Source organism: Plectropomus leopardus, chromosome 5, assembly GCF_026936395.1.
Source record: "Plectropomus leopardus strain MGB_pleo_1.0 chromosome 5, ASM2693639v1, whole genome shotgun sequence".
NCBI lineage: Eukaryota > Metazoa > Chordata > Actinopteri > Perciformes > Serranidae > Plectropomus > Plectropomus leopardus.
The window spans coordinates 9,476,304-9,492,536 of record NC_142180.1 but is presented as its reverse complement, the minus strand read 5'-3'; the positions used below and the strand labels follow the sequence as shown (position 1 = coordinate 9,492,536).

The following is a 16,233-nucleotide window of genomic DNA, read 5'->3' as shown; positions in this document are numbered from 1 at the left end:
ATTCTCTGGCAGTGAAGCAGCAGCATTTGCAGCTTTGTCACTGGGTAAAAGAGCAAACCGTAGAGCTATGCCGATATCAATATGATTAAATTGTACTGGATTACACGCATGCATTGTATTCCTGTGAATCTCTCGTGTATAGGTATGACACACGACAACCAATAAAAACATACAGAGCAATAACCAATGTTTTTACACTGATAGGCTCTGATCTAGTTAAAATCCTCAGTAAATGACCATTGGAGGTCCATGAAGCTATGTAATCCTTTTAGCGGCAATCACTGATGTCATGCCAATCCTTTCATTCATTTTTAGCTCAACGATCTGATGTGTAAACTGGAAAATGACTGTAATGTGTACAGAGACTGAAAATGCTCCTTTTTACTAACATGACATCACTGTGACCTGCTTGTCACCAACATGAAATATGCTCCATTGTGATTGCACACACTTAAAGTTAAACCATTTAGTGCAATTAGACCAAAGATGACATGCTTCGAAACCCCAAAAGTGTTTATGTGAAACAAAATAGCAGGTTTTCCTTGACCTTGAGTGCAGGAGGCGTGTCATATGCTAACGGCTGGAAAGAGGATGGGAAAGGCAAAACATTGAGACAATACGTGAAGAAACAAAAGGGGAAAAAAGAGCATGCAGTTATCATATACACAGTCCATGATTGCTTTTGAATATAACATCTGTTATAAAAGTTTGCAAGAAATTAATGCAAATGCCATCTTGCAAGTCCAACATCCTCCACTGACGACGCGCACCTAAATACAATGGTTCTGCTCAAAAAGCATGGCTATGCTGCTGCTTCGCTAGATAGCACCAAGGTTCCAAGAGTCCTAAGCAGAAGCGGGTTGAGAACCAGAGCTAATTTGATGAAAAAGGAGTATCTAAGAATTCAATTTGGAGAACCCACACTTTCTCAGGTGTAAAAAAAAAAAAAAGCAATAGAGCACCACCTTGCATTGTATATGAACCACTTCAGTCGCATTATGTTTCGTAAGAGAGTCAGACAGGTGAGTTTTAGATCTACATGGAAGATCAAGTTTATTTAAGAACTAACTGCATACAAAACATATTGCACATCAACCAACCAGAATGATCCTTAAAAAAAAAAAAAAAAAAAAACATACTGTAGTTGACCCAACAAAAACACTTGGGATGTCACAACTCTCAGTAGTCCAAATTGTCATTTGTCTCAAAAGGAAACTCTAGGTTACACATGTTTTTAGTGTCAAGAAAAAGAAGAGCTTCTCTTGTTTTTGCTTTTTTTTTTTTTTTTTAAATACTGTACATTTTTTAAATAAATAAACCAAATAAATCTCCTTCCTCAGTGGAACAGTCATGACCAGTTTCCAGCCAGCCAGTCTGTGGAAGAACCATGAAAATGACATCATTGTCACCTGGGCTCGGTTTTCCAGAAACATCTTCAACACCAGGGTACTTAAAACAGGACTTTTGCTTTAGTGGGCACGTAGAAGTGGATATTAATGTCCAAGATACCGCAAACTGTCTTTTTGATTTGGATTTTGGGAGAAAACAACACTCATCTGTCTTGTCATACATTTGCAGAAAGTACCCGATGTTTGGCAATGTTTCCAGGAAACCCAGCGCTGATGGCTACATCTCTGTCCAGCACTTAACAGTAAACAGGCCAGTTTCCAGACTTAACTACAATCAACTTTTTAACAGAAAAAAAGGTTATGTTTCAGTGCAAAGAAAACCTCTATTGTTTGTTTCTTTTCCAGACGATGCTGTAATAACATTTCTTGTATGACCAAAGTGGTTGCATATTGAAAAACAGAAAGCAGCTAATGTCAAACTCCTCAACAGATATATATATATATATATATATAAATGATAACTGGACTCATTTCCCCACAAACATTAAGAATAGACACACCTGATTTTAAAAAGAGATGCCTCTGAAATCCTTTCAGGGTCTTTCAGTGTTTGCCTCCGTCTGCCTACAGTGCCATAAGGGTACATATAGCACAAGAAGACAACTCATGTGGTTCGACTGTGGCAGGCGAGGGTGACCGAGTAACAGAGACGAGTGAAAAGATTTCAGATGGTGTGCAGAGCCAGGCAACAACATGTTGAATCTACTCTCAAGGCACAACAGATGATCACGTGTATGTCAAACATACTTGGGTTTCCAACAAACCTATCTGCACTGTGGTACTGCTCATGCAGAATATTTAATTTACAAACTACAGATGCACATAACATCCTGAAATATGTCGTGGAAGCATCTTTCGGAGTCCGCCTGGTAAAAGGCGGACGTGTTGCTTTAAAATCCTGCTTTGATATTATTTTGACTGATAAAAAAAGGAATTGCTGCATTGATACCATGGTATGGGTTTGAGTGGAATCCCTGTCTGCATTTTATAAATACTGCATCAGTCCGACCTCTCCCTGAGCTTCCGACGAAGAGTGGACTGAAAAGTACAGTTTAAGTACATCTGTAAGTGTGTGTTTGACTATCTTTGGCAAGCTCATACAGGAAGAACTATTGTAAAAAAAAACAGTTTTAAAATGAATAATTGGACAGAACGTGTATGTAAAGGGGAGGCTGAGGTTCAGAACTCTAAACTTGCGCCGTGGAACAGGTTTCAAATACTTGTCAGGTAAAAAAAAAAAAAAAAAAAAAAACAACAGTGCTTGTGTTTGAATGTTTCATTTTAAAGGCTGCCCCAGAGACTCAGAGATTAAATTATGTGCAGCCAAAGAATTTCAAATATTTGAAACCATTTCCTTTGCTCAAGTCCAACTAAGAGAGTCCGTTTACCACTGGTTGCGGGTTAGAGTCCCCCTGGTAGGAGACTTTGGCGACATCTCCGGTGGCGTTGCTGCCCTCACTGGCAGCATCTTTAGAACCATTGGTGGTTGCCGGGGCAGACGGTGGGCTGTCCTCTGCAATGGCATCCACCTGACCCTGAACACAAAGGTTTGGCAGACAAATAATGCACCTCTAATGAATTCAAACAAATTCACCATGAAGAAGCCAATGAAAAAATCATAAAGCTGTATCTACATTCAGAAAAAAAAAAAAACGTTCAAGAGATTTTATGAAAGATGTTCGAATGACAGAAAAAGAAGTTCTGGGATGAGAAAATTCACATGAATGCCCCCAGAGGTCACAACAAAAACTCAAAGTCTGCAATTTTTTTTTCACAAATTGCCATACTATGCAGAAACATGGCTCATGAAAGTAAATGTGGGGTTGATGTTAAGAAACTTTTTATCAATTTACTGGTTGCATATCAGTGTTCAGTAATTTGTAATATTGTATTAGGGTGTTAAGATTAGATGCTGTCCAAGTAGAGTGACCTAGACTAGTAAGAATAGTTATTTATGGCATTAAGCCTTATAACAAATCAGGTAAAGCCATACTATAGTGGTTTTTGGGAATTAGGGTTCCCGCATCTTAAGTCAGGTTAGATATACGACTTTAAGATGTTTTAATGCCACTTGCAATAAAATTCTAATCATATAACCAAAATTTGGGGAAAAAGACTTTTAAAATGCAATGTCAGAAAAAAATTATCAGAAAATCCAACTTCCCATGTCTTAGCATTTTTATGAGTTTTGAAAGATTTAGACATTTTAATACCAACCAGGGCCTTATGTTTAGATTCGTGAATTAAATGCATTTTAAGACTTTTTAAGGATCAACAGGGTCCCTGGGAATGTAGCAGCACGTCTGGAACAAAATCATTAATAGAAAGCTTCAAATTATCAAATTATTATCAATCTTCATTATACTTGGATATAAACATGATTCTGCACTGAGTCGCTAGTTACAGCCAACCTATCACCCAGACGCTTCCACACTACGACTCAAAGCCCACGAACACACCAAAGTCAGAATAATGAATTCCCAACATGGGAAATGGGACCATCTGAGGAGTACTTTAAAGCACCACTACTACTAGTGTCATTTCAGTACTAACCAGATCCTTGTTTTTCTTGTTGTCCTTGGTGGCGGTCATCTGTCTGCTCTGAGATTCAGCCCGGGATATGTAGTCAGCCACTGTCACTGCACATGGAGAACAACAGAGAAAAGAAATGTCATGACACTGTCTATTTATAGAAGCCAAAATGCTCTCTTAGTGCTGAGAAGCACAGCGTATCTGTTCCAAACATCCAGAACTTATCCACAATATTGATTTCACACTTCACATCCACTGTAGTTTGCTAATAAACATGGACAGTGGCAGGAGTTGCAAATGAGGAAATGTGGAGAAAATCCTTTTTCACATTCGCCTCATTGTTGGTCAACTGCCGTGGAGAGCAAGCATGTTGGACAGTTTCGACATCATTACAGTAGATCCCGTCTGGCAGTCTGAAAGGAGCTTTTTAGCACTCTTAGACTCTCCAAAAAGCACTTCTTCTTGTAGAATACACTAGCTTTACTGGAGGCCACATATACACATCACAGAAAAGGAAGTAAGTGGTCAGCTATGACACACCACACAAACCAAAAGTGCTGCTGATAGCCTGACAACATGTAAAAGCAAACACGCTGTAGCCTGGCTGTTAGTGGACAAGTGAAAAAAGTAGATGCATACTTTCAATTTGCACAACAAACCAGTGTGGACAGTGAGTAAGCCAATCATGTCATCATTTAGCAAAAAGCAAGCAACACTCAGTTACCATGTGATCAAAATGATAGATCAATTTAATTAACTTTCGGGTTTAGTTTTTTGTTGGTGTCACATAAAAAAAAGGCCTTGTGCGCAACCTTTTTAGTCAAGCAATTAGGAGCTCTTTACAGGATGGTGGGGTGGATACTCGCAGTTGCCATGGTTACCTGGCTGCCTCTCCTCAGGCAGGCGGACACGGCGACGCCGACTACGGTTACGGCGCTGAGGTTTAGCTTCTGAGTCATCTAAGGGTGTTAAGTCATCACAAAGAGAGGGATTTGGGCTTAAAATGCCTTTAAACCAGAGGCCTGTCTTTGAACTGCACAGCTCCGACAGATAAAAACACCAGTTAGCTGAAAAAATGTATGACTGGCTTTTTTTTTTTAACAATATATTCTGCAAAAACTCTGACTGCTTTGTGACTATTGTACTCGGACAACATTTTACGTGTATGTGTTGTTTGTTCAGGGAGAGGTCTTGTAAAATGATCTTTCTAATTATAGTGACTTTCCTACCTATTCCATTTTCACTCATTGAAGCGTTGTCTGACTCGCTCATGCCATCCATCAGTGTGGTGTCCTCGTCTGTCCTGCGCCGCCGAGATCTTCTGCGGCGGTTTGCAGGCAAGTTGGACTCGCTGGCATCTGTATCAGCTGTCTGGTCAGTCTCAGTGTTTGTCTCTGCGGCTCCGTAGCCATGATTATCCTCATGGTACTGATGCCCTGCTGCAGAGTCAGATTCAAAGAAAACAGGTCGCACCTTGAGTCAAACCACCAAATGACAAAGTTTTGTAATTGTGTGTGTCCCACTCTAATATCCTCTTAGAGGGAATTTTACCAGAGCTGTTGCTGTATCCTCCTCTTCCTCCTCTCCCACGTCCTCCAGGCCCTCCTCTGCCTCGACCAGGTCCAGGCCTCCTACGGCCATCTCTTTGTGGTCTGGAGCCTCTCTCCCTCTCCCTGCAAATCAATATCAGTATTGACTGTCAGTCAACAATTCAATCAGTGACTAATATGTGCATCTTCCACTAAAGACAGCTTGAAATTTTGTGCGTCTTTAGGTTTGATTTTTATCTGTTTTATTTTCTTTAACTCACCTGTTGTCCTGGTCCTCTGCAGCAAGGGACCAGTCACTGAGCTCATCCCTGCGCTCTGAATCAGTCTCAGAGGCGTTGGACTGCTCTGAGTTGGTGCCTGAAAAATCAAGCACACACCAGGGTTCCCACACATATTCATGGAAGAAAATCTCAAACCTTTGCCATGACTTTTCAAGGACCCATAATATTTTGTTTTTACTGCCCTCGCTTGGTCTTTTTCAAACATATCTGGGTCCAACTTTATTTAAACACAATTTCAGCTTGCTGGCATAAGAAGAGGTACAATGTCGGGAGAAACTGTCTGTGATGGTTAGCAAGACATTGCCACACATCAACGCATATTAGAGCTATGTTACATCAGTAACTACAGACAAAAAATGTGCATTATGCTGCATTACATGTAAAGTAGCCATGGAAGATTACTGGGATAATTTCATACACACAACAAAATTCTATAACTTTTCCAAAACGTATACTATTAAAATGTGATAATGACATTGCATGGCTTTTTCAGATTATCCATGACCATGGGAACCCAGAAACACACAAGTGACAGGCCCGGACACAGATGGGCTAGGACAGATGTTAAAATGCTGGGACAGAGTTAAATTGTTTGTTTTTTTGTTTGTTTGTATGTTTGTTTGTTTTGGGTTTTTTTTTGGTCCAGACATTTTAAATTCAGCACCGTTATCTTTCCAATTTCTTGCAAAAATGGCACATTCTTTCACAATTTGTAACACCACTTTATCTTGCGGCGAATGAGTGGATTTGCTGGATTCTTACCGTATCCAGTGCTGTAGCCGTGGCCTCTGCGCCCACGCCCTCGACCGTTGTAGGAGCGACTGCCGTGTAAAGACGAGGAAGCATTGGCACTGCCATCTGCATTATGCCCTCCTCCTCTTTCCCCTCTCTCTCTGTCACCCGGGCGGTGGCCCTGGGTGATCTGACGTAACTGCTCATCAATCTGCATCCTCTCCAGACGAAGCTGCTCAACCTCCTAGAGAAAACCAAATGGAAAATAGCAAGAAAAAATGATGAAAATAAGACAAAGAAAAGCAAGAAACAGATGTTTCTGATTGCAATTTTTTTTGTGACTTTGAATTTTATTTCTGAAGACGGATCATCACTGGATACAAAAGCACAATCATCATACACACATCTCCATCACAGCCAGTGTGCTTTGTGTTGCATATTCTGAATCTTGCTAGGCTGCTTCCCTGTGTATAATCCACAATCTGCCTCAGCTCTTCCTCTAGCTGCTGGCCCTCTGCAAGAAGCTCCACCATGTCCTACACACACACACCGTGCAAAACAAACACACACACACACAGCACCAACACAAACCGAAACATGCACAAAACGAGACACACATATACACACGTACAAAGTGCAAAACATACACACGGTGAAATTCACACAGCAAAACAAAGTGATGATCTGTGAAGATTATCATACATTTGTATGGCATTTACTATTAACACTTTAGACTGAAAATGTCAAAATAATAATAATAATCAGCCAGCAAATTGTTTAGAGGGTTAGCTTTGTCCTGCTGGTCAATATTTAAATATCTTGAGTAAATGTCCAGCTGATTGTTATCAAACTTCAAACTAACTTGAGCTCCTTGCACTCCTCTGCTTGTGCAGTCAGTTTTTTCCCTGTTAAGCTGTTATCCTCAAAGTAAAATAAACTCAAAAAGATTTGTTTTCCTGATGCTGCAACACACTTCTTTGATTTATTTTCCACAAAACCTACAATGTGATCAATTAATCACTGTCAGCTGGTGAGCTGACGTTGACAAATCCTGATGCTCTTCATCTTGTGTTTAATCTAGTGACAGCTGAAAAAAAGTAACCGCCCATAAAATATATGGCTTCTATATATTAAACTATATATAGTTTAATATTTTATATCATGAAAAGTGTGTAAAATCTTTATGATATTAGCAATGGCAGTTTTGTATGGAAATGATTCCAACATGTGTCCATTGAGCCACTTCGTGCTGCCAATAGAATGAAACACTGGTTGGCCAGGAGAGGCAGCCTGAAATTGCTGAAAAATTGTAGCTGAGGCAGTGACTGAAAGCAAAGAAAATTGGCAAAAACAGACACAAACATGCATCAAAACAAGCCTTTTCCATATTCAGCACACATAAACACACAGGTACATAGAAATCCTTACATTGAGGTAAGAGATGTGGTACTCCAGCAACACCTGAACATTGCCAATACTCTCCTTAGTACCGACAAAGGTAAATGGGACCATTCCCTGTGTCAACAAAACAAAAAAACACAACACACATGTTAGTATGGGACTGAGTGAGTGAAGAAGAAAGAGCGTGTCCACATTATTTGTATAGATAACACAAAATGATGCTCTACAAGCAGTTTCATAAGTAGCGGTAAAGACGAGTAGCAGGCTTACTTCCTGTCGGGGCTGCTTGTTGTCATTGTCTCCTTCTATCCTGACCCTCACCACACCGGACTTGTCCACAATCTCCTGGATGACCTTACCATTCTTACCAATCACTTTGCCTGGGGACACAGAGACACACACAAAGATACTGTAATGATTAGATGACTGTTGTACAATGTTTAACACATAATTGTCTGTAATGTGGCACCACTATCACGACCAATTTATAGAGCATCTCAGCTGCTGCATGATTTCCCCTAGTTAAGTTTTGGGGATTTCCAGACTCATGCAGTAAATGTGTGTGTCTACATACCAACAAGGTTCCTGGGCACCTGGACAGAGTCCTCCAGAAACTCCAGGTAGTTCCTGGCCTTCTTCACTGCCTCTGCTGTCTGATAGACAACACAGGTTTATTTCATCTGTTATAAATTCAACTAACACACAAGCACAGTCAACAGCAAGCATCTATAAATTCTACATACCAAATGTAGTAACTTAATCATGACAAGAGATGAAAATATCTACAACTACAGTAAAATAATTAATGCATCAAATAGACTCTCCCACATACGTATGTAGACGTATGTATATTTAATCCTTTTCCCTATTTTTGAAACACTGATGTCTCCATCAGCACTAAGGCACACAACACCCTACCTCTCCATAAATCCTGAAAGTGCCAGTCTCCTCATCCAGGTCAATGGCAGAGACACCTGGAACTTTCCGTGCTTGCTGGATGTTGCTGCCATGACTGCCGATGGCCAGGCCCATCAAATCCGTTCTCACAGTGAACTCCTCCTGGAAGGACGACACCAGCTGCCTGGAGCTCTGCACACACACACACACACACACACACACACACACACACACACACACACACACACACACACAAGGGCAAAGTTCGATTGGTTACTGGTTCATCTTTTAAAGTCAGTTTTTTGTTTTTAATGAATTCATAATCATTGAACCTAACCGTTATAGCCAAAACTGACAAAACAGAAGTCATCAAAAACTTTTCTCTAACAAATTTTGAAAATGCTATTCATCTCAAACAGATAAACAGAATTTTCTGACAAGATGAAGAGTAACATATCGCACATTGTTTCTTTTCCATTTAACTCTTTATTATCAAAAGTATTAGCTGTTTCTGTGAAACTGTCCAAAACAAAGTCAATTTAGCCAATTTAGATACTCTGTACAACTAACTCTATTACCAATACTGTTTTCTCCCTTAATCTGAGGTCTGAGCATTAAACAATGTAACTTCAGGGAGTATTTTGGGGATAACATGAATTCAAAATATTAAAACTTAATTTAAAATTTATTGGTACTCCAAAACATTTTGACTATCACAGGCTATTTCGAAGCAAAATCACAAATGCTCCTATAAAAAGTAAAAAAAAAACCAAAAACTTAAAAACTCCATATGTTGTGGTCATATTTTTAACTGTCCTTTATGTCACCATGGTGACTTACTGACTTTCAAATAAGGTTGCCAATAATACCCCATCTTCAAAGAGTACTAAGCTGCTTGTGTGACGTCCAGATCACCACAGTGAATAACCCCACTGACCTCCAGGTGTTTTGTGGCCTCATGGTTGCGTGACATTAAGAGCAGCTTGGTCCTGATGCTGCGCAGGTGCATGTCACTCAGCAAGGACACACGCTTCACTGTGGACTCATTGGTGGACTACATGCACACACATACACACACACACAAACACAGAGGAAACACATGAAAGACTTAAAATACGCTGAACTGTTCTCTTATCGATGACAACTAGAAAGACATCATCCAATATACAAACATCAGCAGGACAAAGTTGAAAAATATCATGTAGATGCTGTTTTCATATATATTTCAAAATATCCCCACAAGATTATAGCAAAGCAGTTACCACAATCAGTAGTTGGCTGGTCTCAGGGCAGTATGAGATGCGACAGGCTCCAACAGCTTTCTTAAAGTCCTTATGGGCATTCTCATTCTGGCACCTGAAATGTGACAAAAATGTAATACTTAAAATTTTCCAATTTCTGATGTAACAACCCCTACATCTGACCTAGAGCTGACAGGGGATTGGGATCAGAGAAATATTGAGAGAAATGCAAAGTACAGACAATATATAACACCTACAACAAAAGTTATCTACTGTATAAATGCATGCTCTCATTAATTTTGAAGAGAAAAAGTGTGCGAATTTAATATTTGTCCCTCCCTTCAGTTGTTACTGTAAAGCGGCGGTACATACGCTTCTTGTAGATCCTGAGGAACAGGGACAGTGCACTTGTGAAAGGAGTTCTTGGTGATGGCCTTGTTAGGGTTGACAGGACGCAGACGCTCAAAGGTCACTATCTCATTGTAGGTAGCGTCGCAGGCTGCATACTCTATCACATAGAACTGAAAAGATAGACAGGCTCAGTGTATAAAATAAAACCTACAGACGCCAGCATGACTGAGTTTGGTTGATTTATATTGTTACAATAATAAAGAGCCTATTTTAAACCACAAAAGCACTATTTAAGCTAGGTTAGCATTGTTCACTCAACATTCTGCTAGTTACAGGGTATTTGATGGCTGCAATATTGGTTTAATGAATTATCATACTACTACAAAAGAAAATTAGTTAGCGCTTAATACTGCTGGATTTTATTTTAATGTAAGCAATGAGTGTTCCGTATGAAAACACATCTTCATAAGGAACAATACTCACAGATCCCTTCATCATGCGGACTTTAGCCAGCCACCAACCACAAGGCTCCTGCTCATTAGCTCTGGAGAGGATCTGACAGGAGATTAACACCAAAACACAGTGAGGGATAAGGAGGGAAACAAGGAAAGGAAAAAAAAAAAGAATATATGCGTGCCTTCCTCACCTCCACCTCGTCGCCCTCTCCCATCTCCTTCTTGGCATCAGCGGGCGGTGGCAACCTGACATCACTAAAGGGCACCTGGCGCTCTGGCTGCCAACTGAAAAATTCAAGATAATTTCTTAGCGTGTAAAAACATAGTAGTGCACTTTGTTTCTCTTAAAATTTAACCCCAAAATGTTTTATGAAAACAGCTGGAATATGGAGTAATGATAAACTCACTTGTTCTCAAAGGCAATGGTGAGAGAGTCATCGTGGATATCTTTGACAAAGCCCTGCAGAACAGACACAAACAGGGACAAGAGAATATAACAACCGACTGAAATAAAGTGCCACCTATTTAACTTCCACTGACAGAACAGGATGCAGAAGGAGTTCAATTTTAATTCTTCAAGGAGCCTTTTCTTTGTGATATATATAAAGATATTAAGAGGCGTGCAGTATGTGGTTTAATTTACAGTACTGCTATATAAAGGGCACAAAAATATGTACATTTAGTTAGTAATCTAACTTGTTTAACAAAGCGCCTTAAAAACCTATAGTGGTCTTGGCCCCGGACAACAGCTCCCATCTACAACTTTTCCAAGCAAGTGCTGCTGAATATAGTAACAGAGACATGCTTTCGTCAAGTTTTCATGTCATCTTTCAAAGCTTTTGGATATTGAAAACAAAACTCCATTCAAACCAATTGTTCTTGGTTGTCAGCATGAGTCTTAGCAGCTTGAAATCTGCGCAAACAAAACTGAGGGGCTGAAATTATTTGTTACTATTTTGGTAGTCAGTTCAGTAAAACACAAGCTGGAATGATTTAAGAATTTGGAATGCTGATATTATTCTAAATCATCACTGATAGATACATCCCTAGTTGAATATGTGTTTTTTTTCCCCACTGTGTTTTGCATGTCTCAATATAGCTCAAGACCAGCTGTAAGGAAGCTTATTGACCAGCCATAAACAAACACAGAACTGAATATGTCCCAAGTATTCAGGAGCTTAAAATTGTGAAATGTAAGCCACCTTCTCGTCCTGTTTGATTGTGGGGTGTCAGTTACATTGTATTTTAATAGAAACATAGAATCATAGCCATAACACTCAAAAGATTTCAGCCTTGGCAAATGACAAGCGAGCAAGTGGACAAAATGAGTCATGAAACCAGGGTTGGGTCGCTGGGTACACAGGGCAAAATATTGAGGACAGTATCAAATAGTAGCACAGGAGTCATGTGAGAAGCTGAGTCGAGGCCAAGGAGGAAAATGAAAGAAGGAAAGGAGTCCATGTAGCAGAGGAGACGAGGGGAGGAGAGAGGAACACACCGAGGAGGAGATGGGAGGAAAAGAGACGGGACTGTTGCAGACAGCAGGTCTAGAAATAGCTTTTAAGTCTACGGTATCAGTGACCCTCTCCTGGCATGCCAGCTGGTCAGGATTGACAAGGAACAGCTGGCTCACACATACAAAAAATAGCTTCGGCGTGATGAGGTATCAAATAATAGACAGCCGCTTAGTAAATGCAGTTAAACAGAGCTCAAAATCACTGTAATAACTAGCCAAGACATCACACACGTTAATAAGATGTATAATTATCGACTATAATAACTAATAAAGTCTGTAGCATCCGAATAAATCATACACGGTCACATTTGGCAGCACATATTTTACAGCGCAGCGTCTCAACGGAATTTAACATTACTCAAGCCACATCTTTTGACGTCAACAGTTAGGCAACTAGCAAGTTGGCTAACTTTTAGCTCAAAGAAGCTGCAGCAAAACGCCAAGCACTATTACTAAAAGCATTTCTCGGTTATTCGTTCACATAATCGGAGATAACATCTCGTTTCGTCCACTCTGAGTGTAAAGAAAGGTCGCTAAAAAAAGTGACAGTAGGCGAAGACGAGCGAGCGATGCTAAAGCTTAGCCGGCTAATTTCGGCTAGCGTTGCTAGTGGAGGCTAATGGCAAGCAGCTAGTGGCGTCAGAGCACGTCGGAAATAGTTGCTCTGTTCCCTAAGATTTTAGCTCAAATATTGCATCGTGTATGGTGGCTAGCGGGTTTGATGCTGAGCTGATAAGCAGGTATTTACCTTATAATAAGCCCCGTTGGAGCCACGGACCTCCACCGCCAGTTCTTCCATATTGGAAACGCAAAGGATGTTGGGACGACAGGTGCTCCTTGAAGCATCGGGGGAGAAGTTTGAAGGCTGCAGAGGTAGCTGCTCTGTGGCTGTGCTATGTTTAGTGTTTACTGTTGTATAAATATAACTCACCGAAAAAGCTCGATTGCGTCTCCTTACGCCAACAATCCAACAAATTAAAGCCTCATTTGCGATCTGCCTGCTCTATTTTGGTTGTCGTGGCCCTTTAAGAGAGTGTAATGAAGTCAGTGATGGAAAGTAACCAAGTATATTTACTCGAGTACTGTGCATAAGCTAATATACAGTTTTGAGGTAGGCTACTTGTACTTTACTTGAGTATTTCCATTTCATGCTACTTCAATCAATCAATCAATCAGACTTCATTTGTATATTGTATTTCATATGTTTAAAAAAAACATGAATCCCTCAGTGGTTAAGAAATGATTTTACAAAAATTGCGCAGAGAGGTGCATCAGTGTTTCTGTTACACATTATGAGCATAGAACTGTGTTATTGTGCATTACAAACAAATAGCAGATAGAACTGGAGTTATGGGCATGGATTTAGTTTGAGGTTCATGGTAACATTATTATACACAATAAATGTCAGTGTCAGCAGTTGAACAAAGCTGCACAGACGGTTTGCCACTGGAAATGTGATATCACGTTGCTTCTGGGGGGAGGTTAGGAGGTACAATTGTCCATAAAATACTGTAAACATGTAAATGTATCTTAGGAGAAATGATAGCAACATTATAATATACCTGGGGTCATTTTGCTGCACAATGTGTATGATGTTTGAAGTAAAAAAATGCTCATAATAATACTGTTATGGTTTAGTTCAGTGAAAGAATGAATGAGTATTTTTACTATATATGTATGTATGTATATATATATATATATATATATATATATATATATATATATATATATATATATATATATATATATATATATATGGTCATAATAGCAGAATTATTATTTTTGCTATAACAACAGTTGTTTTAAACTCCTTTAAATCAAATGTAGCCACCTCACATCCACACATCCCCAATACCCATACTTTAAAAATGTCATTCTTTCATTTTTTCCCCTTAATTTTAAAGCACATTCGTCCCAATACAACCTTAGGTTCTCCATATGTATTACTTATTTGATATAAATAATTTGCTGTATATTTTTGGATCATGTTCAGACTTGTCTGTGGTCTATCCCCAGTCTAAAACCTCCTATTACATTCTAAAATGACACTTTGCAGGTACTACAGTAAAAAAAATAGTGAGCAGTAGAGAAAAGTTAGAGAATACTTTGAGGAATCATCCCTTATCCTAAGTAAATTTCCCATTGTGCTTGCATCAAGATGGAAAGAAGATAGACACAGCACCTGAGACCTTGTTTCACAAGTAAAGAGTTATGAGTATGAGTATAGTTACTTTATTTTACAGGTGTGGATTAGATGAAGTGAATCTCTGCTATGTTAAAACCAGAAACATCCACAGCTCTTTCTGAAAGTTTCACACTTAGAGCAACAAGAGTCTAAGTTTAACTATTTTTTTTTCATTTAGTTATGCAGAAGAATTACCAACAATTTAGATCCTCAGTGTAAATGCAGTTGTAATGTAATTTGCTGCATTGCTGTTCTGTGATGAGCCAGTTGAGTCTTTTTACTGTCAAATTTCTGAAGTCAGAGTTATCATAATCATTTTAGAAGATACTCATACAGAGGAAGTGATGCAATACTATGTAAAAGTTGTGGAATAAAAAGCATCTATCTTCAAGGCTCAAATATGCCAAAAAAAAAAGGTTTTTTTTAAGTTTATATTTACTCTTGCTGATGTGATTTGAACATCTGAGACTTTATTCATTCAGCTCATATATAGTTGGAGATAATTGGAGGGGTTTTTTTTTTTTTGGCTGGATATATGTTTTATTCACATTCACAGATTCTTGGACAGGGCTGACAAACACACATTAGAGTGTACACTGAGTGTAGCAGTTAGTCAAACAGAGAGAAGACAGTCTTTTCGAAACAACCACTGTGACACCTAGTGGCCAATAGATAACCTCCTCTGGACTGTTACTCCTCTACATCAGATATTAATTCTGTTTTGGCACCAGCATGATACTGCACCAGAGATACACTGCAAAGCTCAGTGGTGAAATAAACTGCAATGACAGTCAAATCAAGTTAAACGGAAACAAAACATGCTATTAGAAATGTATTTAAGGAAATAAATTGAGACATATTGGTCAGTGTTGGGCTCACAAAAGCAATCAAGTTGTGTTAGGTGATCAATTTTAAGATGTCAGCATGTTGGGAAAATTACTGCTGCATTGTCACAAAATTAAAATGATCACTCACAACAAAACGCTGGACATGATCCTAAAATAAATTCAGCTGAGAGAAGGTTAAAAAAAAAAAAAGTGGTCACCAACACCAAAATTCAAGAAGCAGCTACCACAAATACACATATAAATGCAGGACGATGACAAAATCTGCCATAATATATGCTTGCTGATGCTATAAAAGGTTTTTGCAAATCAGAATATGCCTTTATTTTCTGTTATGATCAAAAAAATACACAGGCTTACTTATTTTTCATCTATAGTCAAAATCTCTCCAGTAATATATATGGCCAAAAACTACAAAGAAATTTTATAATTTACCAACCGTGCTACATTCAACAGGTTTATTTGTTGATAAGGTTGTTTTTTTTGTCTTGTACTTCAGTTCTTTTTGTTAATGATGACCAAAATAATAATTTTTTTAAAGGTGAGGCACATGACAACCCCAATGGAAAATATTTAAATAATTTTCATTTTATCATTTACAACATAAAGACCAAAAATTTACAAAAAAAACCCTGATCCATTATAATACTAATACTAGACTTGTCTTTATCCCACAATGACCCCATGAGGAGCTACACGGACATACAATAGTCGAATATGTAGAAAAACAAAAGAAACTGATACAAAGAAAGTCAACATTAATGACTTATCGCCTATAAGTGAAATCAAACTGGGCAAATGTCATCAAATAAAAAAAAAAAAAAATCTAAAAACACTG

General features: G+C 38.8%; 1 protein-coding gene across 6 annotated transcripts; it reads right to left on the bottom strand.

Moving 5' to 3' along the window:
• Nucleotides 1-1,257: 1,257 nt before the first annotated feature.
• Nucleotides 1,258-13,263, bottom strand: fxr1 (FMR1 autosomal homolog 1). 6 transcript variants are annotated; one of them, XM_042514149.2, is made up of 19 exons: nucleotides 13,114-13,263; nucleotides 11,257-11,309; nucleotides 11,041-11,134; nucleotides 10,878-10,949; nucleotides 10,416-10,564; nucleotides 10,065-10,158; nucleotides 9,740-9,856; nucleotides 8,824-8,994; nucleotides 8,480-8,558; nucleotides 8,176-8,285; nucleotides 7,933-8,028; nucleotides 6,909-7,040; nucleotides 6,535-6,748; nucleotides 5,752-5,848; nucleotides 5,493-5,614; nucleotides 5,171-5,380; nucleotides 4,823-4,900; nucleotides 3,963-4,048; nucleotides 1,258-2,944 (listed from the first exon to the last, which is right to left on the bottom strand). In XM_042514149.2, exons 1-19 carry the CDS (start codon nucleotides 13,162-13,164, stop codon nucleotides 2,780-2,782), a joined length of 2,190 nt encoding a protein of 729 aa, XP_042370083.2. In that variant the 5' UTR covers nucleotides 13,165-13,263; the 3' UTR covers nucleotides 1,258-2,779. The 6 variants fall into 6 exon arrangements, with proteins under 6 accessions (XP_042370083.2, XP_087933593.1, XP_087933594.1 ...); XM_088077467.1 differs by lacking the exon at nucleotides 6,909-7,040 and having other exon boundaries at nucleotides 13,114-13,261; XM_088077468.1 differs by lacking the exon at nucleotides 6,909-7,040 and having other exon boundaries at nucleotides 7,933-8,025; nucleotides 13,114-13,261.
• Nucleotides 13,264-16,233: the final 2,970 nt, after the last annotated feature.